The sequence below is a fragment of the Bos indicus x Bos taurus genome, chromosome 23 (assembly GCF_003369695.1).
Source record: "Bos indicus x Bos taurus breed Angus x Brahman F1 hybrid chromosome 23, Bos_hybrid_MaternalHap_v2.0, whole genome shotgun sequence".
Classification (NCBI taxonomy): domain Eukaryota; kingdom Metazoa; phylum Chordata; class Mammalia; order Artiodactyla; family Bovidae; genus Bos; species Bos indicus x Bos taurus.
In genome coordinates, this window is record NC_040098.1 from 30,440,289 (window position 1) to 30,451,636 (window position 11,348).

The window sequence follows — 11,348 nt, forward strand, 5'->3', positions numbered from 1 at the left end:
CATGAGGTGGCCAAAGCACTGGAGTTTCAACTTTAGCATCATTCCTTCCAAAGAAATCCCAGGGCTGATCTCCTTCAGAATGGACTGGTTGGATCTCCTTGCAATCCAAGGGACCCTCAAGAGTCTTCTCCAAGTAGAACACTAGATGTACTTATAGCTGTGTCTGATGATAAGAAAGTGAAAAAGTGAAAGTGTTAGTCGCTCAGTGGTTTCCAACTGTTTGGGACCCCATGGAGCATAACCTAACAGGATCCTCTGTCCAGGGAGTTCTCCAGGCAAGAATACTGGAGTGGGTTACCATTCCCTTCTCCAGGAGAATCTTCCCGACCCAGGGATTGAACTGGGGTCTACTGCAATGCAGGCAGATTTTTTACCATTTGAGCCACAAGGAAAGCCCTGTTCAATGATACATATGAGTATGATTTGCGAAAGGATGCTGCTTCTCAAGATTGGAATCTGGTACAGATGGTGGTGATTTTTACTCATAACACTTTTCTTGTTTTGCAGATCTTTCTACTGTGCATATGATTATTTTAATCTGTGCTTCTCTTTGCCCAATTCATCAAAGAGAACCAGGCAACATCATGGAAGGAAAGAATCAAACAGCTCTGTCTGAATTTATAATTTTGGGATTCTCTGACCTAAATGAACTGCAGTTTTTGCTATTCATCATCTTCTTTCTGACTTATGTCTGTACTTTAGGAGGAAATGTATTCATTATCTTGGTGTCTGTGCTTGATCCACACCTACATACACCCATGTATCATTTTTTAGGGAATTTGGCTTTTCTTGACATCTGCTACACCACTACCAACGTTCCCCAGATGATGGTCCATCTGCTATCAGAGAAGAAGAGCATTTCCTATGGCGGATGTGTGGCTCAACTTTTTGCCTTCATTTTCTTTGTAGGATCAGAGTGTCTCCTCCTGGCAGCTATGGCATATGATCGCTACATTGCAATCTGTAAGCCCTTAAGGTATTCGGTTATTATGAACAAGGTCCTGTATAGCCGGTTAGCAGCCTCCTGCTGGACTGGTGGTTTCCTCAACTCAGTGGTGCACACAGTACTGACATTCCGTCTGCCCTTCTGTGGCAACAACAAGATTAATTATTTCTTCTGTGACATCCCTCCTTTGTTGATCTTGTCTTGCGGGGACACTTCTGTCAATGAGTTGGCCCTACTATCTATTGGGATCTTCATTGGTTGGACTCCCTTCTTGTGTATCGTCCTTTCCTACCTTTACATAATCTCCACCATCTTGAGGATCCGTTCCTCAGAGGGGAGGCAAAAGGCCTTTTCTACCTGTGCCTCTCACCTGGTCATTGTCCTGCTCTATTATGGCAGTGCCATCTTCACGTACATGCGGCCCATCTCAGCTTACTCACTGGAGAAGGACAGACTAATCTCAGTATTATATAGCGTTGTCACCCCCATGCTAAACCCTATAATTTACACGTTGAGGAATAAGGATATTAAAGAGGCTGTGAAAGTTGTAGGGAGAAAGTGGCAGCCACCAATACTCTCTTTTGATATATAATCTTCCCTTTGTTGTAGTTTTTCAGTCACCCAGTAATGTCTGACCCTTTGCAACCCCATGGACTGTAGCATGCCAGGCCTTCCTGTCCCTCACCATTTCCCGGAGCTTGCCCAAGTTCATGTTCATTGCATCAGTGATGCCATCCAGCCATCTCATCCTCTGATACCCTCTTCTTCTGCCCTCAATCTTTCCCAACATCAAGGACTTTTCCAATGAGTCCTCTGTTTGCATCAGATGACCAAAATACTGGAGCTTCAGCTTCAGCATCAGTCCTTCAGTGAATATTCAGGGCTGATCTCTCTTAAGATTGACTGATTTGATCTCCTAGCTGTTCAAGGGACTTGCGGGAGTCTTCTCCAGCACCACAGTTTGAAGGCATCAATTCTTTGGTGTTCTGCCTTCTTTACAGTCTAGCTCTCACAACTGTGTGTGACCACTGGGAAGCCATAGCCTTGACTATATGGACCTTTGTTGGCAAAGTAATATCTCTGCTTTTCAATAAACTGTCTAGGTTTTTCATCACTTTCCTGCCAAGAAGCAATTGTCTTGTGATTTCATGACTGCAGTCACCATCTGCCATGATTTTGGAGCCCAAGAAGAGGAAATCTCCTCTTTCTTGGAGGAGAGAATGGCAAACCACCCCAGTATACTTGCTATAAGAACCTCATGAACTGTATAAAAAAAACCCTTCTCTTATCTGCAGTCAATTAACATGTTAAAAATTAACTTTTTCACCAGCCAGCTATTCCTAGTGGCACTCAATTTATAAGAAACTCAGTGTAGGGACAGGTACTGAACAGTTGGCACACTTAAGCCTAAGTGTACATATTTTGGGCTTTTGTTAGTTCTGAGCAAAAGACATTGATGTTACTCTTTTGAGATATTTTCTTCTTGTTCATAATATCCACTCCTGAATTCTTCATTCCAAGGATGGTACCCCTTCTCATGAAAAACTGGTTATAAAGTTTAAATAAATCTCTGTGTTCACATTTGCTTATCACTTAATCAGATAATATTAATGTTTTTGTGTCAGCATGTATTTCTAATCAGATACTATAAAAGTGAGAAAGAGCCTAGGCTTAATCTTGGAATATATGCTCTCCTATCTCAGTTCAGTTTAGTTCAGTTGTTCAGTCGTGTCCGACTCTTTGTGACCCCATGAACTGCAGCATGCCAGGCCTCTCTGTCCATCACCAACTCCCGAAGCCTACCCAAACTCATGTCCTTTGAGTCAGTGATGCCATACAACCATCTCATCCTCTGTCGTCCCCTTTTCTTCCTGCCCCTAATCTTTTCCAGCAACAGGGTCTTTTCAAATGAGTCAGCTTTTCGCATAAGGTGGCCAAAGTATTGGATTTTCAGCTTCAACATCAGTCCTTCCAATGAACACCCAGGACTGATGTCCTTTTGATGGACTGGTTGGATTTCCTTGCAGTCCAAGGGACTTTCAAGAGTCTTCTCCAACACCACAATTCAAAAGCATCAATTCTGCGCTCAGCTTTTTTTATAGTCCAAATCTCACATCCATACATGACTATTGGAAAAACCATAGCCTTGACTAGACAGACCTTTGTTGACAAAGTAATGTCTCTGCTTTTTAATATGCTGTCTAGGTTGGTCATAATTTTCCATCCAAGGAGTAAGAATCTTTTAATTTCATGGCTGCAATTACCATCTGTAGTGATTTTGGAGCCCCCCAAAATAAAGCCTGACACTGTTTCCACTGTTTCCCCATCTATTTGCCATGAAATAATGGGACCGGAGGCCATGATCTTAGTTTTCTGTCTGTTGAGCTTTAAGCCAACTTTTTCAGTCTCCTTTTTCACTTTCATCAAGAGGCTCTTTAGTTCTTTACTTTCTCCCTTAAGGGTGGTGTCATCTGCAGGTTAATCATCTGAGGTTAATGATATTTCTCCTGGCAATCTTGATTCCAGCTTGTGCTTCTTCCAGCCCAGCATTTCTCACGATGTACTCTGCATATAAATTAAATAAGCAGGGTGACAATATACAGCCTTGATGCACTCCTTTTCCTATTTGGAACCAGTCTGCTGTTCCATGTCCAGTTCTAACTATTGCTTCCTGACCTGCATATAGGTTTCTCAAGAGGCAGGTCATGTGGTCTGGCATTCCTGTCTCTTTCAGATATTTCCACAGTTTATTGTGAGCCACATAGTCAATGGCTTTGGCATAGTCAATAAAGCAGAAATAGATATTTTTCTGGAACTCTTTTGTTTTTTCCATGATCCAGTGGATGTTGGCAATTTGATCTCTGGTTCCTCTGCCTTTTCTAAAACCATACATTTCTTGAACATTTGGAAGTTCACGGTTCATGTATTGCTGAAGCCTGGCTTGGAGAATTTTGAGCATTACTTTACTAGTGTGTGAGATGAGTGCAATTGTGTGGTAGTTTCAGCATTCTTTGGCATTGCCTTTCTTTGGGATTGGAATGAAAACTGACCTTTTCCAGCCCTGTGGCCACTGCTGAGATTTCCAAATTTGCTGGCATATTGAGTGCAGCACTTTCACAGCATCATCTTTTAGGATTTGAAATAGCTCAACTGGAATTCCATCACCTCCACTAGCTTTGTTTGTAGTGGTGCTTCCTAAGGCCCACTTGACTTCACATTCCAGGATGTCTGGCTCTAGGTGAGTGGTCACACCATCGATGTCATCTGGGTCATGAAGATCTTTTTTGTACAGTTCTTCTGTTCATTCTTGCCACTTCTTCTTAATATCTTCTGCTTCTGTCAGGTCCATACCATTTCTGTCCTTTATCGAGCCCATCTTTGCATGAAATGTTCCTTTGGTATCTCTAATTTTCTTGAAGAGATCTCTAGTCTTTCCCAGTCTATTGTTTTCCTCTATTTCTTTACATTGATCACTTAGGAAGTCTTTCTTGTCTCTCCTTGCTATTCTTTGGAACTCTGCATTCAAATGGCTATGTCTTTCCTCTTCTCCTTTGCTTTTTGCTTCTCTTCTTTTCACAGCTATTTGTAAGGCCTCCTCAGACAGCCATTTTGCTTTTTTGCATTTCTTTTTCTTGGGGATGGTCTTGATCCCTGTCTCCTGTAGAGTGTCATGAACCTCATTCCATAGTTCATCAAGCACTCTGTGTATCAGATCTAGTACCTAAATCTATTTCTCACTTCCACTGTAAAATCATAAGGGACTTGATTTAGGTCATACTTGAATGGTTTAGTGGTTTTCCCCACTTTCTTCAATTTAAGTCTGAATTTGGCAATAAGGAGTTCACGATCTGAGCCACAGTCAGCTCCCAGTCTTATTTTTGCTCACTGTATAGAACTTCTCCATCTTTGGCTGCAAAGAATATAATCAATCTAATTGCAATGTTGACTTCCCATCTGGTGATGTCCATGTGTAGAGTCTTCTCTTGTGTTGTTGGAAGAGGGTATTTGCTATGACCAGTACATTCTCTTGGCAAAACTCTATTAGCCTTTGCCCTGCTTCATTCTGTACTCCAAGGCTGAATTTGCCTGTTACTCCAGGTGTTTCCTGACTTCCTACTTTTGCATTCCAGGCCCCTATAATGAAAAGGACATTTTTTAAAGTGAAAAGGACATCTTCTATCTCAGTGTGGTCTAACTCTTTAATCTCCCTCCCTCCTTCCCTTCCTTCTTTTTCTTTCCTTCTTTCTTTCTTTCATTTATCTCAATAAGCTTTTTTTTAAACTTTTAAAAATTATTATTTTAAATTTTTAATTGTGGTAAGAGCACTTAACCTGAGATCTACCCTCTTCACAAATTTTTAAACACATAGTACAATTTGATATTGTCAGTTATTTTTTACAGTAACAAAGAAAGTTGGCTCATGTAATTTTGAAGTCCAGAGCGGATCGACTTCCATTAGGTTGCATCATGGTTCTGCCCCCATTTGTGATTCTCTTGGATCTGCTCCCATCCATGGAGCTTCATTCTCAGGCTGCCTTCCAGCAGCATCCATGGTTGCTGGGCATACCTTCTTTTCCAGGGGTGAAGTTAGACTCCTCCCCACACTCCAATCTCACAAACGTTGTAAAAAAGGCCTTGGGTTTTGTCTGACTTGATCTTACTCAAGCCTGTTCTGCCTCTTGGAGTGTCTGGTTCTAAACGGCTGTTTAAGGAGATGGAGCTGACGAGCACTTCTAAGTGACACTTGGCCCCAGGACGGACTGGAGTCAAGAGGAGTTTCTGCAAAGGTGTTGGAGGAGGTAATGGAAATGGTGAGCTAGCAGTTGACTCAAGAGCTGGACCCCAGCAATCAGAGCCTCCTCAATTCCTCCTCTGTCCTTGGATGTCAGTTCTGCCCATCGTTCCCACAGCGGGAGCCATATTTCAGGGTTGCAACCTTGAGAGAGCAATGTAATACTGAGACATCTGGATGTTATGCACGGCTGAGCCCAGGTAAGGCCTGTATATAAACTTTAAGATTCTTAGGGTGGGTTCCAAGATCTACTCTTCTGGCAGCCACCCAGAAGAAGTCTTGTAAGTCCCCTGCTTACTTTTTAATTAGCTGCCACCTACCAATCTGGAGTGTTCTCTATTTATGTTCTCTCCCCCTGCCCTTTATTTATGAGTAAGTTTTTATGTCACCCCAGGAACTCCTGAGTTTATGAACCAACACAAGTGCTCTCTGCTCAACTTGCTACTATCTGATTTTATCAAAGAATACAAGTAGCCTGACAACAGGACGTGGGAGCTGGGACACCTAAGCCTGAGCTCTTCAGGATTTAGTACCCTATGAGGGGTCTCTTTGAAGACCTGTGAGTGTTGCAGTGCTGAGCTTTTGAAGGTTATACTATATATCATGGTGAACAGATTGAAACGTGGCTACACGCCACAATCAATGTAAGTAAAACCTGGGAGTGGTATTGATAAGAAAGCAGTAGTCACTCAAAGCACTCTTATGTGCCCCTGTTAGCCTGTGTAGCTGCTTTATCTATCTGTCCTTGTAGCGCGAATAATGGCAAGGCTGCTATTCTGCTACACTGACTTCCATTCTTTCTCTCCTAGACAAGATTTTACTGTTTTTATTCTGTGATCTATTTGTCTATTTAGTGCTAACACCAAGGTCCAATGCTGTAAAGAGCAATATTGCATAGGAACCTGGAATGTCAGGTCCATGAATCAAGGCAAATTGGAAGTGATCAAATAAGAGATGGTAAGAGTGAATGTCGACATTCTAGGAATTAGCAAACTGAAATGGACTGAAATGGGTGAATTTAACTCAGATGACCATTATATCTACTACTGTGGGCAGGAATCCCTCAGAAGAAATGGAGTGGCCATCATGGTCAACAAAAGAGTCCGTAATGCAGTACTTGGATGCAATCTCAAAAACGACAGAATGATCTCTGTTCGTTTCCAAGGCAAACCATTCAATATCACAGTAATCCAAGTCTATGCCCCAACCAGTAACACTGAAGAAGCTGAAGTTGAATGGTTCTATGAAGACCTACAAGACCTTTTAGAACTAACACCCAAAAAAGATGTCCTTTTCATTATAGGGGAATGGAATGTAAAAGTAGGAAGTCAAGAAACACCTGGGGTAACAGGCAAATTTGGCCTTGGAATACAGAATGAAGCAGGGCAAAGACTAATAGAGTTTTGCCAAGAAAATGTGCTGGCATAGCAAACACCCTCTTCCAACAACACAAGAGAAGACTCGACACATGGACATCACCAGATGGTCAATACCGAAATCAGATTGATTATGTTCTTTGCAGCCAAAGAAGGAGAAGTTCCATACAGTCAACAAAAACAAGACCGGGAGCTGACTGTGGATCAGATCATGAACTCCTTATTACCAAATTCAGACTGAAATTGAAGAAAGTAGGGAAAACCATTAGGCCATTCAGGTATGACCTAAATCAAATCCCTTATGATTATACAGTGGAAGTGAGAAATAGATTTAAGGGCCTAGATCTGATAGATAGAGTGCCTGATGAACTATGGAATGAGGTTTGTGACACTGTACAGGAGACAGGGATCAAGACCATCCCCATGGAAAAGAAATGCAAAAAAGCAAAATGGCTGGCTGTGGAGGCCTTACAAATAGCTGTGAAAAGAAGAGAAGTGAAAAGCAAAGGAGAAAAAGAAAGATATAAGCATCTGAATGCAGAGTCCAAAGAATATCAGAAGAGATAAGAAAGCCTTCTTCAGTGATCAATGCAAAGAAATAGAGGAAAAGAACAGAATGGGAAAGACTAGAGATCTCTTCAAGAAAATTAGAGATACCAAGGGGACATTTCATGCAAAGATGGGCTTAATAAAGGACAGAAATGGTAGAGACCTAACAGAAGCAGAAGATATTAAGAAGAGATGGCAAGAATACACAGAAGAACTGTACAAAAAAGATCTTCACGACCCAGATAATCATGATAATGTGATCACTGACCTAGAGCCAGACATCCTGGAATGTGAAGTCAAGTGGGCCTTAGAAAGCATCACTACGAACAAAGCTAGTGGAGGTGATGGAATTCCAGTTGAGCAATTCCAAATCCTGAAAGATGATGCTGTGAAAGTGCTGCACTCAATATGCCAGCAAATTTGGAAAACTCAACAACGGCCACAGGACTGGAAAAGGTCAGTTTTCATTCCAATCCCAAAGAAAGGCAATGCCAAAGAATGCTGAAACTACCACACAATTGCACTCATCTCACACACTAGTAAAGTAATGCTCAAAATTCTCCAAGCCAGGCTTCAGCAATATGTGAACCATGAACTTCCAGATGTTCAAGCTGGTTTTAGAAAAGGCAGAGGAACCAGAGATCAAATTGCCAACATCTGCTGGATCATGGAAAAAGCAAGAGAGTTCCAGAAAAATATCTATTTCTGCTTTATTGACTATGCCAAAGCCATTGACTGTGTGGATCACAATAAACTGTGGAAAATTTGAAAGAGATGGGAATACCAGACCACCTGACCTGCCTCTTGAGAAATCTGTATGCAGGTCAGGAAGCAACAGTTAGAACTGGACATGGAACAACAGACTGGTTCCAAATAGGAAAAGGAGTGCATCAAGGATGTATATTGTAACCCTGCTTACTTAACTTCTATGCAGAGTACATCATGAGAAACACTGGGCTGGAAGAAGCTCAAGCTGGAATCAAGATTGCCGGGAGAAATATCAATAACCTCAGATATGCAGATGATACCACCTTTATTTATGGCAGAAAGTGAAGAGGAACTAAAAAGCCTCTTGATGAAAGTGAAAGAGGAGAGTAAAAAAGTTGGCTTAAAGCTCAACATTCAGAAAACGAAGATCATGGCATCTGGTCCCATCACTTTATGGGAAATAGATGGCGATACAGTGGAAACAGTGTCAGACTTTATTTTTTGGGCTTCAAAATCACTGCAGATGGCGACTGCAGCCATGAAATTAAAAGATGCTTACTCCTTGGAAGGAAAGTTATGACCAACCTAGATAGCATATTCAAAAGCAGAGACATTACTTTGCCAACAAAGGTCTGTCTAGTCAAGGCAGTTTTTCCTGTGGTCATGTATGGATGTGAGAGTTGGACTGTGAAGAAGGCTGAGCGCTGAAGAATTGATGCTTTTGAACTGTGGTGTTGGAGAAGACTCTTGAGAGTCCCTTGGACTGCAAGGAGATCCAACCAGTCCATTCTGAAGAAGATCAGCCCTGGGATTTCTTTGGAAGGAATGATGCTAAAGCTGAAACTCCAATACTTTGGCCACCTCATGTGAAGAGTTGACTCATTGGAAAAGACTCTGATGCTGGGAGGGATTGGGAGCAGGAGGAGAAGGGGCCAACAGAGGATGAGATGGCTGGATGGCATCACTGACTCAGTGGATGTGAGTCTGGGTGAACTCCGGGAGTTGGTGATGGACAGGGAGGTCTGGTGTGCTGCGATTCATGGGGTCGCAAAGAGTCGGACACGACTGAGCGACTGAACTGAACTGAACTGAACCACACTCTGAGGTTTACTCTAGGTCTAGGTCTATAATAAGCCTTGAGGTAAAGTTGTTTAAATATTCAAATTGGTCTTTTTTCAAAATGTGTTGTTTATTCCAAGTATCTTTGATTTACAAATAAATTTTGCAATCAGCTTGTCAATTTCCACTGGAAAGATTGCTGGGTTTTGATAAGAAAGGCATTGAAATCTATTAAGGGAGAGTTACATAGATCAGTGTCTCCCAATCTTTTAAAATTATCATCCCTCCAAGAAGCCTATTCCTACAAAATTTTAATGCCTCAGACAGTAATGCTAGTTGGAAAGAACTCATCTGCCAGTGCAGGAGGCTTAAGAAATTTGGTTCAATCAGGAAGATCCCCTGGAGGAAGACATTGCAATTTTCAATTTCATTGATTACTGTCCTTTATTATTTTAATGTATATACATAATTTGGGGTTTTTTCCTATTCTCTTCTCTTTTGTTAAGGTTGAAATTCAAATTATTAATTTGAGAACTTTAAAAATTTTTCTAGTAGGAACATTTAAGCACTCCTTTAGCTGCATTTCACAAAATTGATGTTATATTTTGACTACATTTAAGTATATATTAATTTCCCTTGAGACTTTCTCTGATCAGTGACATCAGTGGGAGCAGAACCCATAAGGGTCAATCTTCTGATGGAGGGGAACCTGATTTTCCATTCTGTAGAGTTACAGTTTCATGAGACTAGAACCAACTCCAGCTCTCCCTGGATCCCCAGTTACACTTGCCAGCGTAACTGCAGATTTCAGATTTACCAACTCTATAATCACATAAGCCAATTTCTTAAATCTCTCTAAAGGTACACATCCTATTGCTTCTGTTCTGTAGAGAATCTAGACATATACAGATTTTGGTACTCCACATTCTGAGCATTAGGAATTCACTTTGTGCTCCTTGAGCCAGAGAGTCTCAGCGGGCTTCTCCTAGAGCTCTCTACGACTGTGGTATGGTGTTACCCGTTCTTGCTTTTGTTTCTGATTGTGTTAAACTCAGGCTGAGATATTGCTGATGGAAAAAATGGTAAACACTGCCAATTTGGTGGCAATTTGAATTCTAGTGTTCTTCCCTAACCCACCTGCTAATATTTATTTTTCAGGATGCTCAAATAGCTTCTCCTTGCTTTCTGCTCAGGTTTTACAGCTGCCATTTCATGGAAGAGACAGAGCAAGCATGTTTATGTCATCATCAAGGGAACTAGAACCTGTATTTTGGAAATTTTATTGATACTTGGTGAAACAAAATGGTCAGGACTTCTTTCTTCCAGTTTTAGTTGTCCATACTGTTTTCAATTCTGTCAGTACGGGAAGGGATTGACTCTATCAGCACTTGCTGGTGGGTCTAGAAATAGCTGTGAGGTGGTGGAAGCACCCCAGATTAGTCAATAGTCTTGAGTTTGAATTTGGGCATTACTGTTAAATACCAGTATAATTTTATTCTAGACTGTTATTCTTTAATTTCAATTTTCTTTTCTGTTAAAATGAACATAGTCTTTAAAAAATGCAAAAGTAATTTTTTGAAATAAACAACTGTAGAAAACAACACATTGTTATTTGGGTAGCAGATTAATGAGAGCTAACATCTCTTGTGTGCTTATTGTACGTGACACGATTGTGACACTATTTAATGTGATTAGTATATGTTAGAGGGCTTACCAAGTGGCTCAGTGGTAAAGAATCCATCTGCCAATATAAGAGACCAGATATGCAGGTGCAATCCATGAGTCAGGAAGATCCCCTGGAGGAGAAAATAGCAACCCACTCCAGTATTCTTGCCTGGAGAATCCCCATGGGCAGAGGAGCCTGGTGGGCTACAATTCATGGGGTTGAAAAGAGTAGAACAGGACAGAGACTGAGCAC

At 41.3% G+C, this 11,348-nt stretch overlaps 1 protein-coding gene across 1 annotated transcript; it reads left to right on the forward strand.

The window, feature by feature from the left end:
• Nucleotides 1-584: 584 nt before the first annotated feature.
• Nucleotides 585-1,538, forward strand: LOC113881349 (olfactory receptor 5V1). The gene has a single exon (XM_027524315.1). The coding sequence runs from the start codon at nt 585-587 to the stop codon at nt 1,536-1,538; it is 954 nt and encodes a 317-aa protein (XP_027380116.1).
• The last annotated feature ends 9,810 nt before the right edge of the window (nt 1,539-11,348 follow it).